A 23,873-nucleotide genomic window follows, 5' to 3' on the forward strand; every position below is an offset into this window, starting at 1 on the left:
ATAACTCAGAGTATGTATGTCTGCTTGTAAACAGTAATATTTTTGGAATATTCATTTTTATTTACCAAAGCAGTCTTTTTCAGATTAAGTGTAAAAAGCAGATTATTTTGTGCACAGAAATTTACTCATTGTTAGACCACCATCTGGAAGAAATAGATGTTACAGCACAGCTGCTGATTAGTGTGCTCTGCTATGAAACAACAGAACAAGCCACATTTAATGCATCATTTACTGCAATAGAAAATCAATGAATATGTATTCTATTTTCAGAAGGCAGTGCCAACCTCTGTGATTGTTGCTCCGTCAGCTCAAAATTCTTGTTCTTATTCTCATGCAATTTATCATTATAGATCTTCAACTGCTTATTTATGTGTGTATGTACTCTGTATTCTTCATAGTTTTTACAAAAGAAGAAAAACAGCAGGGCAATCGAAGAGCACAGACCCCTACTGAGGCCAACTGGCCTCTCTCGCAAGGTTAATGAAAGTGAAAAATGATGAAGTGTATCCGCCCTGTGATTTAGATCCACTCCAAAATATAATGTATGCTACCTTGGCCCATGTACCCTTCCATCATGGTTTATGAAGTTTTTTTGTAAAGCCGCATACAAACAGAGCAACAAAACAATTAGAAAACATAACCTCATTGGTGGATGTAACAAATAATGTTTCTACAAACATACTCATTACCTGATTGTTCAGGTCGCTCTCAGCGCAGCCCACATTTAGATGTGCAGCAAGCTGAGGACAATTCCTGATCCAATGAACTCTGCGCTGGCCCTTGAGACAGGCCTGATGCACAGTTTAGCTTACAGCTAAGATGCATCCCCTTTTCGCAAGAAGGTCCTAATGCATCCTCAAGGGCCCTCCACCTGCTCTCTGCTGTCTCTGTAACCATGGAGATCTGTCTTATTCAACAAACGATAGGATTAAATAAGTACACATTCAGGAGACCATGAACAACAGTAAAACATGTAAACACTTGTTGGATGCCTGAAACAGAGGGCATGAAATATAGGGACTACATGTGGCGCTTTGATATGCTTTTAAAACTCACATCCTTCCCCTCCTCCACTCTTAAAAAAAAAAAAAAGGGTTGGAGCCATCTTTTAGTAGCTGTTTGTAGAGGGACACTAAATGGGAACTGAATTGATGGAAAGATGGTCAGAAAAGCTGGTGGAGGGACATGAATGTAAAGCCTGAATAGAATCAAAAAATTAAACAGCACTTGATATTCTTCGGGCCCCTGAGACCATTAGGGGAGCGGCATGCTCTCTAAATTAAAGTAATGAGGAGTTTGGTACCCAGCTAGCTACATGAAATAAGGACAGAGGGAAGGAGGGGAGTGAAGGATCAGACAGAATGATTCTCTGAAGGAGAGGGAGAGACAGCAAAATTCACCAGATTTCAAACACAAATATCTAATTGCCTCTATAGGTTCAGGAACGGTCCTCTGATGAGTTTGTGTGCAGAATACATTTGAAACACTCAGGTTTTCAAAGGCGCGGAGGAGTAAGCGGACCAGGGAGAGGTGGGAGTGGGGTGTCAATGAAAAGAGAAAGAAGGAAGCGAGAGATTGAAAGAGAGAGAGAGAGAGGAAAATGTGAATCACACACGGCTGCTCTGATCCCAGCATGTGTTCATCTCTGTCCCAGCCAGACCCCCTGCCTGGCCTCCAGGGAATTCATCTGTGTGTGTGTGTGTGTGTGTGTGTGTGTGTGTGTGTGTGTGACTGACAGAGAAAGAGCGTGCATTGGTCAGCGAGCGTATGCACGTCAGTGCATGTGTAGCCTGTGTGTGCATGGTGTCTGTGTGAGCGCTCCCAGCAGGGGTGAAAGCACATGGGATGAAGGGCACATGTGGCTAAACACACATTTAGTCATAAAACAGTCGCTCAGCAGAGGCTTTTCTCAGAACCTGCCACAAACGGGTGTTGTTGAGGGTATTATTTGTTGGAACAAATAGGAAATAAGGAACATTCTCGACTCCTGAATCTCCAACACTCCTGAATGCTACTTAATATTTACCATTAAAGAGGCAACGTTGGACGAGATGGTCTTTAAAGTAATTCAAAGAGGAGCTATCTGAAAAAAAATAGAAAAATAAAAAATAAGAAAGTGCAGCATCAGATATTTAATGGGGCCACATAATGTTTGTGTGTCACAGATTCTCCTTTCCATCACAATATTTTCTTCGCAAAACATGACATGTGCTTCATGGTCCCACTCTGATGGGCAGCAAAAAGATGGATATTGATCACACAAATACTGGTGCGCACTGCCGTGATCTCAGGGGAGATACATGAACACAGATAGCTTTCTTATTTGCCCTCCATGCCACAAATAATTATTACGTAATTTGTTATTTAATCACATTGCACCAATACCTAGGAATAATGCTGCAGGAAGGAATGATGTTTTTCTGTAGGCCGCAAAAAGTTATCATTGCCCCGATTTGTTCTAAAAAAAAAAAAAAAGATTTGAATTACTGTAGATTTTTTTTCTTCAGCAATATCACCTTCACAAAGGAACACCACTCTTATGATTTTAGAAGCCTATATGCAATCTCCAGAAGTAAAAACAACAACAAAAACACCACATTCAGACTGAAAGCTAACACTGACTATTCTGTGAAAGTTCTGGGTTTGTTGGATGCACCGCCCCTCCCACCTGCCCTATGGGGACCTTCCTGCTCCTCATATTATGTTGTAAACCTCGCCATATCAACACACTGCAAATGGTTTTGTCTAGCCGCGTTCTCAACTTGTGCCGTCCGACGACATATCATACAACCTTGCAAGGTGGCTGCACAGGCTGCGGTAAATGACAACAAGCTGGTATCTATGCTATCACAAAGGACACTTGGAAATATGAGGAATGATGTCTACAACGCTTGAAATGCTTGTATCTATTTTTGTATGTAAAGGGAGCACAAATTAACCATTAGTCTGTACAAAAAAACTAATTTAAAATCAACAATTTGTTGTTCTTTGCCAGAACTAGATGCCAGGCAACCAGCAAATTCACACTGTGCAGGTTAAACAAAAAAAAGAACAAAAGATTCGGCCAATCAAACAAGATGTATTCATTAGTGAGCTTTAAAGGGTGCCGGTAGATGAATTTTGTTTCCTTTGGATGGAGCAAGACTATTTGTTTCCAGCCTTTATGCTAAACTAACCTAACTGGCTGTTGGCTCCATCTTCATTTTAAAGGTACAGACACAAGACTGGTGTCGATCTTCTCATCTAAGACTCAGGGGAAAAAAGATAGGTAAATACATGTATCTTTTCATTTTTTTAAACAATTCCTTTAATTTAAGGGTCGGTGTCGGTGGGAAGCTCTGGGCTTCCACAGGGGAGACAAAGGCGATGAAGCTATAACTGAAAAGTCTCGTGTGTCAGTCTGACCAATAAATAGATAAATGAGTAGATAAGTGAACATGTTATTTCTGGAGTTTGCATTATCTCTCCTAATTTATTAGTTTCTCTAGCTGCTCCACTTTCCTCCCACAGACTGAGGACACTCAGGTTAGGTAAATTATAACTCTAAATTGCCTGTAGGTGTGAACTGAGAGTGTGAGTGTCCAAAAGTGTAAGTCCTGATAGACAGGCGGTATGTCGAGGGTCTAACGTGTGCAGGCACAGATCCCTGGTTGGATGGAAGATGCTGAGCTTTGGCGGTCCGTCTCAGAAGATAATGTAAAATGTATAAAACATATTAAGTGCTGGAATGTAAGACTTTATCAAGTGATATATTTAAGTACAATCTTAAGGTACATGTTGGCTTTTTTTTTTTTTTTTAATGACATAGCTTTTTAACACTTCCCTTGTCGTTTTGAGGTACTTTTACTGAACTTGAGCATTTTATTTTCATACAAGTATATACTTTGACATTACAGAAGGCTAACTGTATTTCACTTTTTACTTGACATAATTTGACAGCTTTAGCTAGCTTCTTTACAAATTAAGGTTTTACCATATAAAACAGATAGGAGTCTTTTTTAAAAATATGATGCTTTGTTATTGATCAAACGAGTAGAGCTCAAATGTGGAAGTGAATTATTGATTAGTTGTCTGGTGGAAAATTAATTGGAAACAATTTTGATTTTAAATGGCTTAATCAGACTTTTTTATTCAATAAATAAACTATTTCATGGTTTCAGCTTCTCAAATGTTAGGTTTTCATTAATGTTTAATAAAAAACAAACGTAAATGTAAAGGTCTCACTTTGGGCTCTGGAAATTGAAATCAGTATTTCTCACTGTTTACCTACTGTGTTCTCAATAATCAGCATACTGTGACCAGTTTTTAAATGTGAAACGAAATATCTTAAAATACTGCAGTATCTGCCAATAGCAATCAGTTCAGGTTTCCAGTGGTCTGTTAACTATACAGAAACTTCAATGACAAGCAGACACATTAAAGACTATATTTCAACAATATATAAGTACTAAAACGTTGTTTTAAAGCAGCATATGTAATAGACACATAGCATCATAATAATATTGCACATATTACAAATATTGTATTTCCATGCCAGATTTCTTTTAAATTGTAATTTTTGATTAGTGTATTTAATAAACTAAACAGCCAATGTTGTCTTAACAGATGACTTCACTTGTAGTTTACTGACTGTAGTTTACTGACTGTAGCTAATGACATTTTAAAACTCAAAGAGACATGAAAAGGACAAATCACAACCCTCCAAGACAACCCAAGGCAAGTTTTGTCTGTTTTAGTAGATTTCAAACAAAAGAAGGTGTCACCTCTGTGTGTAAATTATGCTAATTCAACTAACATGATCACTACTTTTGTGGGTAATTTTCTGATGAGAAACATGCCTCTGCACTGTTCACCACAATTAATGTGGCGGTGCGTCTATCCGTCTGCACACATTTGTCAGGGATTCTCCTGTTTAATCTCTCACTCGGCACCAAGACACGTCCATGTAATTATGAGTCAACGAGCAATTAAAGCATCAATTAAAGTTTGTTAGGCAGAGAGCATATCACGGAGAACAGTGATTAGACACAACAGTCACATAAATGCTTGTGTAGCTTGATAAGATTATCAATAAGCTGATTATCTGTCTATCTATCCGTCCATCCATCCATCCGTTTTCCATGTTTTCACCATCATCATGACACCACCATCGACCCATATTATAAACAACGATGAGAGTTCATATATATATCAGGAGGAAATCAACAATCTTGTGCTCAGAGAACAACCTACTGCTCAACATCAGCAAAACCAAGGAGCTTATTGTTGATTTTAGAAAGAAGGAGGCAAAGACACACATCCCCGTCTACATCAGTGGAGCCGGTGTGGAGCTTTAGGTTCCTTGGAAATAGTATCACTGAGAACCTATCTCGGTCATCACACATCCCCACCCAGGTTAAAAAGGCACAGAAAAGGCTCTACTTTCTGCAGAAAGTTAGGAAGGCTTAATTCCAGAGCAAGATCCGCATTAACTTTTACAGAGAAACAACACAAAGCATGCTGACTGGAAACATCACAAACTGGCATGTTTCGTGCAGCACAGCCCAGGACAGGAAGGCTCTACAGCGGGTGATTAAAACTGCCCAGAACTTCACTGGTTCCCATCGACAGAGTGTCAGTGGCCTCGGTGAAGTGAGGTGTCTCAGAGCCCAAAGGAAAGACCGCAGCCACAGTCTGTTCACCCTGCTGCCATCTGGAAAAAGATACACAAGTATCTGCTGCAGAACCAGCAGACTACAGAGCAGCTTCTTTCTCCAGGCTGTGAGACTCCTCAACTTCAAGACATGTAGCAGGATCAAGGGCAAATTTTTATTTCATTTTTAAAACTATATTTAAAGAAAATCACTAATAAATCTACCTGGTACCTTCTCTCTAAGTGCCTCTGTGAATCCAACCAAACTCCACGTTCAATCAATCTGTTTTCTGCCGTTTCTTGATCCACCTCCATATGCTTCCCTCACTCCAGCGCCCCCCACCCCTTGTTCCTCTCCCTTTGTGCGCTTTTTGGAGTGCTGGTGGATGACAACTTCATCTTCATCATTCAGTTTCTCTCTCCTGCTCTTCATCCCCCTCTCCTTCTGTTGGAGTGGTGCTACATGTCAATCCAATATCCACTAGCCTCAGCCTCCTAATACTCACGCTCTCCTTCTCTTTATCCCCCCACTGCACCTCTGTGCTTCTTGCCATCGCTCCATCTATCCACCTTTATCTTTCCTTTCATTCATCTGTGCTGCTGCAGTAAAAGCATAATTATTATTATTAGAAAAATATAGAGGGATGCTTTCACAATCAGTGTGTACGCTACCCCACAGTAAACCTTTAATATGCTTATATCTGAATTATGATTATTATGTTTATTTTTAAGTGAACCTTTATTTTTATTCAGTTTGCAAATCCCTACAGTGCAATACAATAAACACAAAAGACAAACAATAATACAAAAGGTATTATAAAATCATACTGTGTGTGCAAACAGTATATTTCAAAGAACAGTTACACAGCTTCCACCAGACTTTTTTTTAAATATCAAATCTTTCTCTGTGTTTGTTTGTTTGTTCTTGTTTTCTGTAAATTGACTTTACTATTTCAGATAAATATTCAAATATTGCAAGATTTCCAAATGTAAAATCTGTATATCTCAGGAGATCAATGCATCAGGTGTTTTCATTGATTAAAATATAAGTGTAAAGGTCATAGGTCTATCCTTTTTTTGTTGCTCTTATGGCTCAGCCAAATATGTTTGCTTATTGTGATTACCAGTTAATGTTTTGAATACAAGGGCAATTTCAATGCAATTAGCAATTACTATAATGTTCAGCTAAATTATTTGATGCTTGTTTAAAAAAAAAAACCCAACAACTTTTATACATTGTTATTTTTGATTAGGTTATTTAACCCTTTCAGCTTTTTTTGCACGACTTCGATTTATCTGCCTCCTAAATACTCTTTTTAGCTTGTGAATAAATTGCACCTCAGAACTACTTGAAAATGAAGAAACATTTGATGTTAGTAGTTCTATGTAAGATTTATGATGAATGATATAAACCTAGGATTAAGATTTCCCTGAAAGAAATGAATTTATTTGGCCCCCCACACCACCCTTTTACTGGCATCAAATGTGGATATATTGCACCTATTTTTGTCAGGGTTACCAGGGCTATTTGAAAATAAAGAAACATTTGATGTAAATAGTTCTGTTTAATGGTTTACAATCAATTTCATGCTCGTAGAATTAAGATTCTTTTAAAAGAAAAAGTTGAAATTAAGTGTATGTGCCAATATTAAATTAAAAGAAAGATTAGTAGTGAGGTTTTTGGTGACATTAAAAATAGGCTCACAACAGTGATATAAACAAATAAATAAATATGTGAAATTAGAAAAACAAATTAGCACAAATAAAACTAATATTTATCTACATTAATCACAGTTCAGCTTAATTAGGCAAGATGTGCACCAGTAAAAGCCCATTATCAAAGGCAAATTTTCAAATCATACGCTCACAAGCATTATTTTTTTATTTTGATGTAAAATGTTACTTACTTACTCATACATTAGCCCGTATATAGAATTCAAAGGTCCCTAGTTTGTAATGTAAAACTCTCAGTGTAACATCTTTAATTAAATGGCTCAAACATTTTTTTTGTTGGTCTATTGTGATTTAACTTTCTATACGTTTTAGTTCTTGTCCCTCTGAATGGACGGACACACACACACACACACACACACACACACACACACACACACACACAATCCTGACTCCTCAAAATTCCCAGAAAAAATGATGTTTCCTCCTGGTCTATCTGTTTTAAAGAGACGCTTTGTCTTGAATTTGTTGACAAACGTGATTATAAATGAGCTCACTTTGATTTTTCTTATGGCGGACACATGGTAACACAGAGCCTAAAAATGTCCTGTGTCAAGCATCTGATGGCTGATTTCTAATGTTCACTCTCTGTGGGTGTGTGAAATGTGTGAACACACCTCCTGCCTGTCGAGAAGGGAGCCATCTGACCTTTAGCTTGTGGTGGATTTAATGAAGAGACTGTCATTTGCCGGCTCTGAGACTACGCGCTCAGGCGCTTGTTGAAAAGTGCACAACCTTGATACCTCCCCTTTGTCCGATCTCGTAATTTCTGTCAGTATTAATGAGCCAGTTACTTGGAAAATTAGTCTGCCAGTCAAGCCAGTCCGACTGACTGGTGTATGGTGGCCTGATGGGTCTGATGTTAATGAGTGCTGCCGAATGGGAAAAAGAAGACACCAGTGACATCCAGTGGCCAAGTAACACACTGCTTCTACCTGTTGCCGTAATGGTCTGTATTATAAGTGTAGTTTTTGTCCTGTCTATCAAATACACAGAGAATAATATTTTGCTGGTTTTCTCGCTTTTCATCTTGCAAAGTATCCTGACGCAGGTTTTGTACCATGTGATTTTAATACTTTGCATTGCAGCCTTTGTCGATGACACTGTTTAGAGGGTATGACAGCTGCAGGCAGATGGAAAACGAACAAATGTATATGACATATACATACAAAGACAAATGAGGCAGCACAGATCAGCTGTCCAAATGATTGTTTGGCAGCATATGTTCATGACCAGGAAATTTCTTACTGGTTGATAAATGCCTTCATATAAAAAAGGGACTGATGTAAAAAAAAAAAAAAAAAACATCTTTGACTGAAGAAAAGTGGCAATTGTGTAAAATCACTCTGTTACAAGTGAACGGCATACAAGTTTAAGCACAAAAGTATGAGCATCAAAATATATTCAGAATATAAAATTAAAAGTACTAATTATGCAAAATATTTGAGAATAATGTATATTACAACATGACTATACATAACACATGACTGCTGTTTTTTTGTAAAAAAAAAACAAAAACCCTAATGTTACTTTAATGAAAATGTATTAAATGTATGTATTGTAAGACCAGTAAACATTACAGATGAAAAAAAAAAAAACAACTAACCACAGTGTTTCCTACCAGTGAGGTGTGTGTTTTTGTTCACAGTGATTCAAAGCAGCAGGCTGCAGTTGAAGTGTGTTGGGGGTGTGAGCGTGCAGCAGCGGTGCAAGCTGCTCTGACTGAATCCTTCTCCGACCGTCACGTTCCACGGCTCATACACCGTCACACTGCAAATACAACACACCCACACACTGAATCACAGTATCTCTCTTCTTCTTCATCGTCAGCTGTTTTCATTCTAAAAAAAACTGTTTGTGATGTATTTATAGCTGCACAAAGTTATCACAAAAAAATATCTTTGCTAATATATAGTCACAGTTATTACAGACATACACACACCTGTTATATAGTTGTGTGCAGCAGGTGACCAGTTGTGAGCTGCTGGTCACACTGGCATTGATGAACTCTGTGCTCAGGAAATGTGGACACTGAAGATCAGGGATATACAACATACCTAGGGAAATCCACAGAGCAATGTCATCACAAAAATCATTAAAACCCTTGAAAGTTTATCTATTGTGCACAGCTTAATATATTTATTTATTCTAGGACATATCACGCAATTTTTCATTACTTTTGTCAAGAAACACGCTCTCACAATAATTTTAACATGCATTTAGATGTAACATAGAGCTAACAGACGTCGAAAATTACAACACTGAAGCTGAAATCAGAATTTGTTATTATTTATAAGGGAATTAATTTACTTCACATGTAAACACAGTGGAGTAGCTAACCATTTGCATTATTTACAGTGCAGTATATTGCAATTATTTCCGCCAAGAATATAAAAATATATATTACAGATGTCAAAATAAAGTAACAAAAAATAAATTCAAAAAAGAAAAGGAAAAACAAAAAAAGAAAAGAAAAGTGAGATAGTAAAACATTAAAATTGACTACAACTGATGAAAAACATTTTAAAATCTATACATTTTTATGTACAGCATATATTATTGTAATATTGTAAAAATTGTGAGTCAAAAAAATAATAAGGCTGGAATTAATCTTATATAGCTCTTAAAAATAAAGTCAGTAAAATTTGTGAGTAACAGACCTGTACAGTATATGTTTACCAGCCCAGCGCCTGGTGTGGCTATTGTGTTGGCAAATAATATGATGTGAATATTCTTAAAAAAAAAAAAAATTCTCTGGATGTTGCAATTAAAATCTAAATTGAGAAGTCTACTGTCCCTGAGTTTTGTCATAAAATGAATGATCCACGTCACTTGAAAGTAGCTTTAAATAAGACAAAAACAACATTATAAACTGGCAACAATGTGACAATGACAGACAGGCAAAGAAGAGGAAACATTCACCTGCAATACAAGCTGTCATGAAACAGGAGACGCTGCCTGCAATAAGAGACCTGAGGGCACAATCGGAGATGTCAGTCCGTCTGTCTGGAGCCAAGGATGCTGGAAAAGGAAAAAACAAAAATACAACAAAATGCAAACAAAACTGTAACTGCAACAGGTATACGTATATGAATTAACAAGGCATTTATTCCTCAGTATAAAATAGGCTACCTATGCACAATATATAATCACATTTTATGTCTTAAAAGAAGAAACACAGAAAAATTACACAAATGAAAAACTGATATAAAATGAATAAACTTTCACAGTTGATTTAACCCTGTTTGACTTTTTGTATCAACAAGCAGCTTTTTGTTAGACATTTTCTCATGCTTGCAACTGTATAATCAACAGTATAATCAATAATCCTCTGTTTTTCGGTCCCTTTGAGAATGAAACGTTTATGCACTCTGTCTTTCGCTATAAAGAGATTTCATTTCAAAATACAATAATCAAGGACGACCTTTTCATTTGACATAAATGTTCATGTTGTAACTTCTGGAGAACATAATCTGTAAATAACTCTACTTGATTCACGTGGCCAAACTTGCTTTTTTCTTCTATTATCTTAGTTTTGTAGTTATTTTGCAACTCCTGCATTCAAATCTTGACCCCTCATTTCCCATTTCTCTGGTTTTTAAGTGTTTTTTTTCCACCTTAAGTTATCCAGAGATGCTTTTGTTGTAAAAACAAGGTCTTTTTTAGTGCCATCCTTCTTTTGACACTTGAAGAAGCACACACATTCACATTTGGCATCTGTTATTTCATACTGACAGTTGTTTTGAGTGCTTTTATTACGTTTTGGAAATGTTGCTGATGTTATTCGTGCTTGAGAATTAGTGAGGGGGTATCTGAGTTTCCTTTTGTTTCCCAGCTAAATCAAACATTCTTTACTTTTTATTCATCCCACACACTGTAACTTGCTTAAATGTAACAGATGGATTCATCACCACTTACTCCCACTCGTGCCAGCCCAAAAACTACTTTTATTTTTTCCTGTATGTTTTTACAGTGTGTGTGTGTGTGTGTGTGTGTGGCAGAGACTGTAGAGATCTAGCATTGTGTGCTCTGTTTAAAGACTTTCTTTTTTTTTTTTTACATTTGCGATATTTAGCCTGAGTGCTGAATTGTAATGAGAGATATATATTTTCCAGCAAATGACATCAGCCAAAAACACTTTAATTTTCCTGTGGTCTGTTTAGCAGTAGTGCGCAAGCCTGCGAACAGCAACTCATGAGGTGGCACTCACTCATCGATCCAAGCGCTATTCCCAGCGAAGCAAAGTTGGAAAATCCACACAAAGCGTAGGTCGCAATAGTTTCAGAGTGGACCTGAGGGAAAAAAAAGAATGTTACGTGATAAAAATATCCCAAAAGACTTCAGTATAGTATTAAATTATACTTTTTTGTTGTCATCCTCGGGGCGTCAAATACGACAGCTTGGATAGTGGCCCTTCATGTCTGACCTGACCATCTTACACAACACCCTCTTTTGTTTTTCCTGTAAACACTGAAGTGTATTTTGAAAAGACCCTGTAGCGTGTAATGCATGGACATTGACACACTGCCCAAAAGTGTCCAAAACTGATGATAGATGGTGCCTAGCCCACTGACAAAGCTGCCACACACATCCTATTATCCTGTAACCCTACGTCATATGTGGCTGTTGAAAGCCAAAACAGACGGTATTTGATAGATTCTTTACACCTTAATACACTTTTAACTCAACACTGCTGATCTACTGCTGCTGAGACAAAATAAACTAATGAATAATGTAAAGAAAAAATACTAATCTAATGAAGTCAAAACATTGTAGATAATAATATTGACTTTAAGCCCTTCCACACTTGCCTGTCATCTATGCTAAAACTGTTAAAAAATAATAGTAATAAAGATATGCTGGACAAAAGCAAGAGGAGAAATGACGAGTGAGACTCACTGAAATATACTGCTTTACGTTGCCCACGTATTCTGGCCCTCCTGCTTTCCGTCTCTTAATTAACACCGACAACTTCTGATAGGCAACAAACTCATTGACAAATGTCTTTATGCCAATCAGTTCAGCAACAATGAAACTGTCCTCCCAGGAAACACCCATCATGAAGGAGAGAGGCATGAACACGTAAGAGCAGATGAGCTGAATGAGACAGAAGCAGAGAGTGAATGCATATAGATGTGTGTCGATTTTTTAATTTTTGGCAGTATATAAATATAAACTTATTGGCTACTAAATATATAATAGAAATATTTTGCAAAGTTGGTGTGTCAGTGTTCGAGTGTCAGGTCATGGCCATTACCGAGAAGCTGAGCTGCGGACAGTCGAACATCCCACCCAGCCAGGAGAGAGCAGCATCAAAAAAGGCTAACAGTGCCATGAAGGCAATGAGGTTGGCGACAATGTTGGCCACTAAACCCACAGCAGAAGATGCACCGTGGGATGCTGCCTCAAACACATTCTCACTCTCTCTGAGGAAACAGAGTTAACATTCGAATGGTTAAATAATACTCGATCCTCTTTACAGCAGCTTATCAAAATAGCAAAGTGTCATCAGCGTACTGGTGTTGCCAACATTTAAAATTCTGTGGTTGGTGCTGAAGATCATCAAAGTCCAGCTAAAGTTAATTTGGATAACAAAGCAAAAATGAATTTAAACAGGCAAAATCTGGTTCATTATGAGATCTTTGTCAGGTCGAAATGTTTACACCCAACCCAATGACTGAAATGTTGTCTATTTAAATAAATGTGTGGTTTGGAGTCAGTATGCAGGCATTAACCTTTTTCATCAACTGACCTGAATTAAACAGAATATACTTCATTTTGAACAAAAAAAAAAATCCTATCTATATTATGTGTATAAATAACGATAAACAACTACAACAGATTTTTTAATAAGTAACATAAATTAACATACAGCAACCTGCCAGTCTAGTGCAACCCTATTCTGTTCTAATTCATCAATACACAATCAATCGCAACTCTCCACCCAGCATCCATCCCGACAACTAATGGTGTTTTCCACCGTACATGTGATGTGTGTAAATTAACACTCCTTCTATCCAAATTCTGTTCTCCCGTACTTTCTGAGAGTAACTTTAAGTGCATCTCGAAGTCATGCACAGCGTAATTCTGACACCAGCACACTGTGTGGCATAGGCAGGAGTAGGTTAATGAAAGATATTCATGAAACAATTAAATCAATTCTTGTGTCTCACAGTATTGGACATTTATGACGTAACATTTGAAATGAAGGTTAGTTTGCTTTACTACTGGGTCATTTTGATTTAGGATTTTGATGTTTTTAAATCAAACCTAAATTATTCTTGTTAAGCTTTTAATCAATCTAAACAAGAGGAGTGATAATCTTTATCAATTCAAAGGTCAGAGGCATACAAGACAGATTTGTATTGTACTGTATCATTACAGTTGTAGTGTCCTTTCCTACCCTTGGTCGATTTGGAGATCTTGACTGGTTGATACACTGGGGGTCTCCGTTTCAGGCCAGAACGTCTTGGCAATGGCCAGGGAGGCTGGCGCAGACATCAGTGTTGCTGTCAACAAGTGTGTTGCCTCAATCTTAAAGAGAGGCACATAAAACACACAAAAAATACACACATTTAGTGGTCAATCATTCACCTCCTAACAGAGGTCTTATGTGCACTCTCAGGGAAGTGTCAAGGTCAGTAAACAGTCCTTTGATTACGAGTTAAAATGGTTCTTATATGACCCTAGTTCTCACCCCTATGACTTTGGAAAGTTAAAAGAATCACCCCAAATTGACCATTTTTACACAAATTACTCGGCCCGTGTTACAATGAATCCTTGCATGCCTCCATGGCGGGAGGGGTTAGGGTTTAACAAGAGCTCTCATTTGTCTCATTTGTCCAGTTGAATGCTCAGTTCTGAACACATGCAATTTCACTAAAACCTTAGTATTTAAAAATGAACTTTAAAGTTAATTTTTCTCTTCAAAGCGAGACTTTGACACAGTGTGAGTAACTGATTTACACATGCTCATATGGGTGGTAAAGTAATCGTTTAATTTTTTTATTCCTGTAATTATTGGTTGGTTTGAGAAGTCCTACTTTACAGGTAAATTCCTGACATCCCCAAATTACTGGCACTGAAAAAAATAATAACCTTGATAACCATAAAAGACTCATTCATGATTCATTTGATCATTCTTGTTCTTTTTTTTGCTTACTAAAAACCATCACTTTTTCAAATAACTGATTTTTTTATGAGATCAAGCAACAGATTGGACTTTCATCTTTTCTATTTAGCCTTTCTTTTTCATTCTTAAAATATAGCCTTAATTGTGATAACCTCCTCCCTCCCCTGCTTCCGCCGCCTCACCCCAAAGGAGATATAGGCTCCCAAAATGGTACCAGAGACACCAGCAAAACCTCCTGTCATCACAGCATGGATCTCAGAGCGAGTTAGCCCACTGATGTATGGACGAATCAAGAGAGGGGAGTCTGTCTGAAAGAGGGACAAGGGCTTTGTTGATTTGGGACTGGTGGATTTACAGATAATTATGACGTTTTTGTTTATTCTTTAAACGGTTTTTTACCTGTCCCAAGAATATATTTCCAGCTGCGGCCATCGATTCTGGTGGTGATGTGGCCATGGTAACCTGCATCATGAACCCAATCTGTGAAAAAACAAAACATACCAAAAAACAGAAAATCAAAGAAAAATAAGTGGAAAAATTATAATAAAAAACAATAAATTAGAAACTATAAATTACTGTTCTCGTTTGTTTCCACTTACTCTAGGCAGTCACTATTCTTTTTCATGCCTTAAACTGTATTTCTTACATGAAAGGTGCTTCAGAGTTAAAAGGTTTGAAATAATTGATTTGCCGTCACGTATTTCTCTCTGTCCACGGTCGCTATCCTTCCACTTCCTCACCTTGCAAATGAGCCAGGGCATGAAGCCAATGTAGTAGAGGATGGAGATGACAGAGCTTAAAAAAATCAATATGGGCATCACCTGGAGAGAGTCCACAAATCATCATCATCATCCTTTTTATTATTGAGTATATTTACATTCAACTGTAGCGTTGAGTCTTATCATGATTATATTCAGAATATGACATTTACATGGAAATTAAGACAGTTTTATTCATATCCCTATCAACAGTACACGAGTCAAACAGTATTCATATTTATTTTGTTTTACTTAATAAATACTACTTTTTCTTGAGATAATGAAGCCCCTGCAAACATGGCAGGCAGTGATCAGAGGCCTGTCCACATTTCTGAAACCAGGATAAGATGTTTACATGTCCAAACAAATAAACTGGAAATTCCAAAACCCGACCATAACTTGATACTAAGGTCCATGCTGACACACTGTTTCATTCATGTGTGTGTGTGTGTGTGTGTGTGTGTGTGTGTGTGTCATACCTGGAAGACAAAGAGGTGGTCTCTGTAACTGGGGCCAAACACAAACTTAGACCCAACATCTGTGAACGACATAAAAGTCTACGTGGAGGAGAGTTTTAATCGTTAGCAACAGAAACAAAAAAACAGAAATAAAATGTTTGTGAATGTGTCAAAGCTACAGTAATTGGAAAATTCCCAAATTTACCATAAACCAAAGTAACCTTTAATGCTGGCAAAATAAGAAAAAAAAAAATAAGAAAACCGGGAACAAAACAAGGAAATGTGAAAAAACAAAAAATGGAAACAAAGAAAAAAAAAGAGCAATCATCTGACAAAATACGTTTGTGTTTGTGTGTGTGCGCATGTGCGTACCTCTACTTGTTTTCCAAGCCACTCCAGTCCATTTAAGCCAAATGCAGTCCTGAGAATCAGCAGACCAAAGAAAAACTGTAGCCCAATCCCGCAGACCAAAGTCTGCCAACACCACTGCAACACACATGTGCAATACATATAACTGCATTATGCACATATGATACATACATGATCAACAGATGTCTGTGTGTGTGTGTGTGTGTGTGTGTGTGTGTGTGTGTGTGTGTGTGTTCATTCCTTACCCTTAACAGAATATCCAAATGGAATATGCAGTTTACATGACTCGCATCCATTTCAGACCGTTGTCATATATATGTCATATATATAAATAATAGTGGAATATTAGTGTGTATGTAAACGTAACCAATGACGTAACAGATAACTGATACTGCCCCGGTCAAAATTTGGAATGCTTTAAATGTGTTTTAGGCAAATGTGTACTTTCTCTGCATCCTGCTAATTAATAATAAACGGGAGAAACAGATAAATGTGTGAGAGAAATAAAGAAACCTTGAGTACTTTAGAAAACGGCTGCATGGCAACAGAAACCAAATAACAAATCTCAACTGAAGAAAAAGAAAACCTTGCGACACTGAAGCGGCCTTGATGCCGATGACGATATCAGCAAATTAGAGCACATTGAGTTCGAGGGAATGTGTATAAAGGCAGACAATAATGAATACACATCACATTAGTGTATATGTGTGTGTGTGTGTGTGTCTGTATGTGTGTGCATGTTCATCCCTTACCCTGAAAGGGTGTTTGGAGAACAGCAGCATGAGGAAGATGAGGAGCAGCAAGCCAAAGAAAGACACAAGCTGTCTGGTCCCTCGCCGCGCGGTGTCCAGTGCCAGCCAACACACCACGGCCAGCAGCAGTAACACATACACGACCCTGAAGAGACAGAGAGAGTGAATGACAAAAGAGGGGAGTGGAGGAAGCCAGAGAGATAAACAGAAACATTTACTCTGTACTGATGTAAAGAAGTTACAGGACGACAAAACGAGGACTCCTCTTTCATAAGAAAACTTTGGCTCGACAGACACTCAGCTAATTTAGCATGGTGCCAGCTAGCAAACGACTTGTTGCACCTTGCTTAGTGTTTTGTGCAGTTAAAAAACAGCAGCAGATTAAGCCAAATATAAAATGTGGAAAAGACATCGCGCCAAATAAACTGCAAATCCAGGTAAACTCAGATTCAGCATTTAGTGGCTATAGATAGTGTTGTAGTACTCCAGATCAGTCTCATGACCACTTTCGGAGGGTCTTGGTCTCATCTTGAAATCAAACACATTTTGACTCCGTCTTTTCTCAGCCTTGGCAAAAGCGGACTCCGGATTTTTAATTAAGACCAGTCGAGACCACGACGGATTTATTTGTTAACATAATTACTGTGGTTTGATGTAAAACTTCCTTATTCAAATCCAGCTAATCGAATAAGTCGTTGTAATTAGCTTTTTTTGTCCCTGATAACAACTGCCACCCTTCACTCACGCGGGAACAGATCCAGAAGAGACACGAAGGGAAGCAGTGTGGTTGTTTGGGAGCAGAGATGCCAATTCATCCATAATCAAGTTTGGCTACCTTAACCACGGACAATTCATATGCAAAACAAAACACAACACAACACACTCTAGAAAGGAGATCTAATTCTTTGAGGTGGGTGTCAAGAAACCTTAACGCCATCAGTTAAATGAGTCTTTAACCCGGTGTGTTGTATTCCTGTTATTTTTGTTTTGTTCTAGTCTTGTGCCTCTGCTCCACCTTTCCACTGAGGTAAGAGTCCTACAGCTGAAGAGCAATTACCTGACTTCCTGTTCACTGCAGCTCGCAGCAGTTCTCACACTTTGCCACCAACTGCTTGTTTCCTTTATCCTGCCCTGTCTGAATTCAGTGCTCATGCTGATCTCACGAACAATGAACTTCCTCGGTCTGAGGACACTGTCGTTGCCAGGAGACAAATTGTCTGAACTGTCTTGCACATTACATATTTTAGGTACAGCAACTGAGAGAGATGTCTTGTATACTGACTCTGCAATTTTTTCCAGTGTCATTATGGTGACCAGACCAGTAAGCTTCTGTCTTTTAATAAAAAAGGTGCACGCTGTGGCTGCTGAAACAAAACGTTTCTCACCATCTGATCCAGAACCAGTTTCTGCTGAGGACATCTCTGACAGGAGAAAGCCCCTCCCACATCCGGTCACCATAGCGTTTCATCATCCAATCCCAGCATAGGAAGAATATGGTTACCAAGGCGATGACCAGCAGCACAACAGCCCGGTTGAAGTTCAGGACACATGCGGCTATCACCATGGCAACGAGGCCTGAAACAAATTTAGTTTTAATATGAGTTATATCCAACAGAGCTGACATCATTTTCTTTTATCAGAACAATTTATGTATTTTCCTTTAGTTCCTGCTCTCCGTCCTCCAGTCAAAATAACGGCAGGAACTCTAAAGTGTGTGACACAGAGATCAACTGCACAGCCGAAAACTCAGTACATGAAAGACCAACCTGATTTATTGTGACTCTGATGAGGATGGCACTTTAAAAACGCAACATGGGTATCAAATATGAGATTTATCCATAAAAACTCCTCATTACAGTTGTGTTTGATTGCTTTCTTGTCTTCAAATGATATTTTTGATCTGTAAATGTTGCAAAAGGACTCCCGCACACTGTCTAACTTGCAATATCACTTTATTTGCAACGTTTCAGTACTAGACCTTCATCGGGCAAACATTTGTGTCAAATGAGAAGTCTGGGAGAGGTTCTGAGTCAACAACCAATCAAATTCCTCGCATGCTAGAAAACATGTATCTATTCTGACGTACATGTATGTGTGCATCTGTGCTGCATGATTTTTTGAAGTCATGTTAAATACTGTATAGGGTTGTATATTTAAAATGTATATTTAAAATTCAAAATGTATTATTGACATTGTTTTTTTTTTATATGCTAGTTTTCTATAAATGCCAGGTACCCCCACCAATGTTGAAACTTCATAAAAATGCTTCATAAATAAATTGTGCATTTAGGATTTATTTATAAGGACCTATTTGTTTGCAGTCTGAATAAATGGAGTTAAATTTGATGGTCATTTAATATATGTACATATTGCTGAATTACTTGCCTGGCTGTATGTAGAATTTGGGGTTCTATTAATTCATTGATATTGTTCTTAACTTAAAATGTAAATGCATCCCTATTGGCTGATTTATTAATGCAACCTGCACCTTTTAACTTAAGAAAACATTTTTATTATATTTAATTTCTGCGTATATATCCCACTAAATCCTGTACACTGGACCTTAAAGTCAAATTCAGAGAGATCTCTGGGGATGCTGATTGTGTTTAAAAAAATCATATATATGTCTACAATATTTGCAAAAAAGACAAAGGGCTGGTATGGGACAGACTTTAGAGCAACACCACAACTAGTTGTTTAAGTCATAAACAAGCTTTTGCTGTAGTGCCCAAAACTGCAGTTAATCTAACCATCACCTGTAGCTCCAGGAGCGGGTAAACCCCCAGAGACACCTGTGTTAAATAGCCCAACTTTACAGCTGAAATAAACATGTTTACAGACTGATACAAAAAACGGTTTTGGTCGCTATAGATAATTTCAACATCCATGACATTGTGCGGGAGGTGATTTTTAAAAAAATTTTTTTAGAACTCAAACAGTTACAGTTTATTAAGGCCAAAGGTTGCACATATTTAGGTAGGGAGGGACAGGCTGTGAGGTGTCGCGTCAGTCTGTGAGTCAGACTCCTCCACAACCAAGATGGCAACGGCTAAAATGCCAAACATGATGCTTCAAGACAGCAGTCAGCAAACCAATGGGTGCCGTCACAGTAGCTACATCCATTATTTTGTACAGTCTATGTTATAGCCCGCAGTATTTTTTTTGTTAATACCTTTGGATCAATACAGTAACACAGTACCAGTGATTGCTCTCTTAAAATTGCTGTGGGAGCTAACAAAGCCAGCATTGACATTCTGTGCGTTTGTGTGTGTTTGTGTGCGCACTCTTGTGTCTGTGAGGTCTGGACAGCACCACGACAAACACAGATACTCCACGTGTTCTGATATGCTATGGCTTGATTATTCTGTTAACAATCATAGCAATTGGAAAAAAAAATCTTTTCATTTTTCTCTGCCTGTTAAACAAACACACACACACACACACACACACACACACACACACACACACACACACACACACACACACACACACACACACACACACACACACACACGTCAATTTGCTCTGAGGCAAAGAGCATGCAAGTCTTACCAGTGCAGCTACTTTTCAAAGATAAATTAAACAGCCCTTTACAGGCCTTCATGCAGACTGAAAATCCTAAAACAAGACTAGAAATTGATTTTTCAGTATACTCAGGTTTAATCCTTTGTGGCTGCAAAATCAAACACACCAAACAAAGAAAATCAGTTGTGCAGAACAGTGGACACACTTTGTCTGCGATAAAATCTCAACATAAATGTGTGTTTCCATCATGCTGAAAATTTAAGAAAAAAATCTCTTGTGTAAAAACACACGTTGAGCATGTGGAGATCCCCAGACAGAGACCTGCAACCCATTTAGTGTCCTGTGTTACACTTTAACGGATGCTTACAAAGATACTCACCTGCTCCTACAACCAGACGTATAATAAGGCAGATCTGGCCTTTGTGCTCTGCCAAACAACCCTGGAATGCTTCCATTTTCTTTTCAAGCAAGCTGGGCACACAAAAAATGAGACTGATAAGAAGGAAGATAAGGACAGAGGACATAAAATGTTACTTTAAAAGGACAAGAGAGAGGCTGGTGATTTAGAGGAAAATTAGAAAATCTGACGTGAAAAATGGGCATCACACCGGCAATATACAAACAAATTTTCGCTTATTTTTGTCTGTATCCACAATTTGGTCCTTTTTTTGTTAATACCCACTGATTTCTGGGATGCACCAATGTTTTCTCATTTTCACTCTTCTCTTTTGTAAAGTGGTTGACAGCACTCTTAACAAGATAAGAGAAAAAAATCTTGTTTTCACTATCCACAAATTGCTTGTCCAATACAAGGAAACACAAGTTTTTCATTTGAGGAACATAAAAAAATGCATGAATATTATAAAATGAAATTGTATGATTGAAATGTATTGGTTTGAGGCCTTAAAAAAAATTGGTCCATGGATCCAAATTAAATCATAAAAATGTGTTTCCTCTATTTTCATGTCGAACCATTTTCTTTTAATTTCAGTTACTTTGCATTCGTCTTTTGACACAATATCTACAGCATCACAAACATTTTGCGATTGCTGCCTTTTTTTATTTTTTATTTTTCACGATAATACTGACATTCCGGAAAATCACGTTTATTTTAAGTTTATTTAACAATACTTAAATTTCAAAACTGCAGAAGTTCTTCTTTTTGTTACAGCAGGAGTGTTCGGCCTTTTTCAGGCCAAGAGCTCCTTAACAGAAAAAGAAATGCAGCAGAGACCTCATGTACTGTAGAAAAGTGAGTTGCACACATAACATTTATGGTGCATACAACGCTAAGATATATAATAATAATTATTGTGAGATTCATATGTTTATACATCATGTTTGTTTCTGAGGTGAATGGTATTTCAGAGTCTCTTGCTCAAAAAGTCACAAAATGATCCATTATGGCTCATACGAATATCAGTAGTCCTGCATGAAAGAATAATACAGATAACTGGCAGTAATATGTAACCGTTGCACAATGATTTAGCATTAGCTAGCTCACATTATTGCTTAAGGATTAATGGGTCATAGTTAGCTTATCATTACTGTAATTTTTGTCATTTCTTTTACAAATAGGCAAATTCATCTTTGCTAATAATATGTTAGTTGTTGGTAATTTGTATTTGCAGTAACTCTGAGGACCCCACATGAGTCGCGGGTCACCTGTTGAAGACCCAGGTTTTACAGCCTTATTTTGGTGGCATATCTCTGCCCTTATATAGTGTTTAGGGTGTTGCCTATGCTAATAGGTGAGTTATAATCAGGTGAGATTCATCATTCAGCACACCTGGGTGTGAGCAAGTTTGCATGGTTAAGAACATTTGGTGCATCTGGTTTTGACTTCTCTTATTTTTTTCTCTGACCACGAAAATCAAGAGGAAATATAGAAGCAAATCCAGGGAATCCTGCTGCATGAGGCCCAATGAGTGTTTGACAAAAACAAAATTGTTACCTTTTATTGTGTCGGTCTGTCTTTTTGTGTTCATCATCTGCAACTTCAGGAGAACTGTCTGCTGCAATGTATATTTGATGCTGCTCCTGCCACACACACACACACACACATGGTTTAAGAATAAATCATTTTACAGATATATTTACACAAGGTTCTTGTACAATATTTACTTAGAACCTAAAGGCAAACTGGTTAAATAACTTCTCTTGTGCACACTGGAAGTATGTCTGTCTGCACAAACAGGTGTGTTTCTAGTTCAAATCCTGAAACCATCTATTTATACTACTAAGGCTAAAACCACAGCACCTTGCCATTCTTGTTTGGCAGGCACCTTGTGCCGGTAAAAGATGCAGCTCTTTAAGCGTTTGAAGTATTGTAAGTTGATTCCCAAAACAATTTGTCATTTGAGTCTCTTGGTATAAAGTTAGCAGCCTGGAATTTACTCAGTTAGCTAAGCTTATGGGAGGAAAATGATGTTTTAAGCAAGAGATACAAAAAAAATGAAGGCGGTTTTAATGAAATTACCTATATTGTCAACAATCCACAGTCCATCTCCAGTGACATACAGCAAATGTAAACTTTTATTCAAGAATAGCTCCTGAAAGAAGTCTAACTTACCTCTGATTCAAAAGCTGTGTTGTCTTCCCCCCTTTTTCGTCTCTTATTCTGTATTCCATTCAGCTCCATTCTCTTCCTCACGTATTTTCAAACACTGGACAGCTTTTAAGCACACCTGTTTTGTCTTTTTCCCCTCCCATCCTCCCTCCTCCTGCGACTCTCTCCCTGCCTCTCTTCTCCTCCCCTTTTCCCCCTCATGTTACTTAGTTTGTTTTTAGGATTCTGTAAATGTTTTTGTCAAACATGATATGACAAGGTTTCTTTCTTTCTTTCTTTCTTCAGACCGATATCTTGTCTATCTGTCATCAGGTTGAAGGCCATTAAGGGATTAGCTCTCTCTCTCTCTCTCTCACACACACACACACACACACACTCATGTCAATTTGCTCTGAGGCCAAAATTTTACCAAATACCAGTCAGCATGACTTTACCTCACTCTTCTCTTTTACTCAGTTTTTTCTTCCAGCTCTGAAAGGACAGTCTGTACATGCACTATGTCCCAGCGTTTGCAATAGTAGATGTCGTCAATAGTTTGGATTGTCTCTCTCCTGAATTAAATTACTGTCACAGAAAACTTGCCTGTTCTTTGGTAATATTGTTTCTATATGGACGTAGCTTGTGCAATGCCACACTGTGGTCTCATATTTCTTATGGTAGGTACCCTAGCAACCACCAGAGAGCACTAGTGTATAATTCCTCAGAGCCATAATACACACATGGTTGTTATGTGGAGGTTATAGGTTCATTTCAGTCCACATGACAATGTTTATTTGTGCTGAGAGCTCTTATTAAAAGCTAAACATTTAGTAAAAAAATAAATGAGGAAGAAAGGCTACATATTACATTCAATAACCCAAAGAACACTCCATAAAGATTACTGTAATTGTTTGTATATAAAAGCTTAAGATAATAAGAAAATAGCTCAGAATAATAAGACTTTACTG

At 37.7% G+C, this 23,873-nt stretch overlaps 1 protein-coding gene across 2 annotated transcripts in view; it reads right to left on the reverse strand.

Moving 5' to 3' along the window:
- Positions 1 to 8,415: 8,415 nt before the first annotated feature.
- Positions 8,416 to 23,873, reverse strand: part of LOC121944766 (solute carrier family 28 member 3-like) — a 100,987-nt gene continuing 85,529 nt past the window's right edge. Inside the window, exons 1-17 of one of the 2 annotated variants that reach the window (XM_042488656.2) lie at positions 22,930 to 23,079; positions 22,312 to 22,397; positions 20,737 to 20,828; positions 18,218 to 18,407; positions 16,833 to 16,977; positions 16,084 to 16,197; positions 15,733 to 15,810; positions 15,236 to 15,316; positions 14,895 to 14,975; positions 14,678 to 14,803; positions 13,767 to 13,897; positions 12,621 to 12,789; positions 12,263 to 12,460; positions 11,574 to 11,655; positions 10,286 to 10,384; positions 9,306 to 9,420; positions 8,416 to 9,133 (exon numbers count right to left, since the gene is read on the reverse strand). In XM_042488656.2, the coding sequence (XP_042344590.2) occupies positions 9,016 to 9,133; positions 9,306 to 9,420; positions 10,286 to 10,384; positions 11,574 to 11,655; positions 12,263 to 12,460; positions 12,621 to 12,789; positions 13,767 to 13,897; positions 14,678 to 14,803; positions 14,895 to 14,975; positions 15,236 to 15,316; positions 15,733 to 15,810; positions 16,084 to 16,197; positions 16,833 to 16,977; positions 18,218 to 18,407; positions 20,737 to 20,828; positions 22,312 to 22,397; positions 22,930 to 22,998 (1,974 nt within the window). In that variant the 5' untranslated portion in view covers positions 22,999 to 23,079 and the 3' untranslated portion in view covers positions 8,416 to 9,015. Of the gene's footprint in view, positions 9,134 to 9,305; positions 9,421 to 10,285; positions 10,385 to 11,573; positions 11,656 to 12,262; positions 12,461 to 12,620; positions 12,790 to 13,766; positions 13,898 to 14,677; positions 14,804 to 14,894; positions 14,976 to 15,235; positions 15,317 to 15,732; positions 15,811 to 16,083; positions 16,198 to 16,832; positions 16,978 to 18,217; positions 18,408 to 20,736; positions 20,829 to 22,311; positions 22,398 to 22,929; positions 23,080 to 23,873 lie in introns of those variants that run through there. The other variant, XM_088076676.1, reaches the window with a different exon arrangement.

Source organism: Plectropomus leopardus, chromosome 4, assembly GCF_026936395.1.
Source record: "Plectropomus leopardus strain MGB_pleo_1.0 chromosome 4, ASM2693639v1, whole genome shotgun sequence".
NCBI lineage: Eukaryota > Metazoa > Chordata > Actinopteri > Perciformes > Serranidae > Plectropomus > Plectropomus leopardus.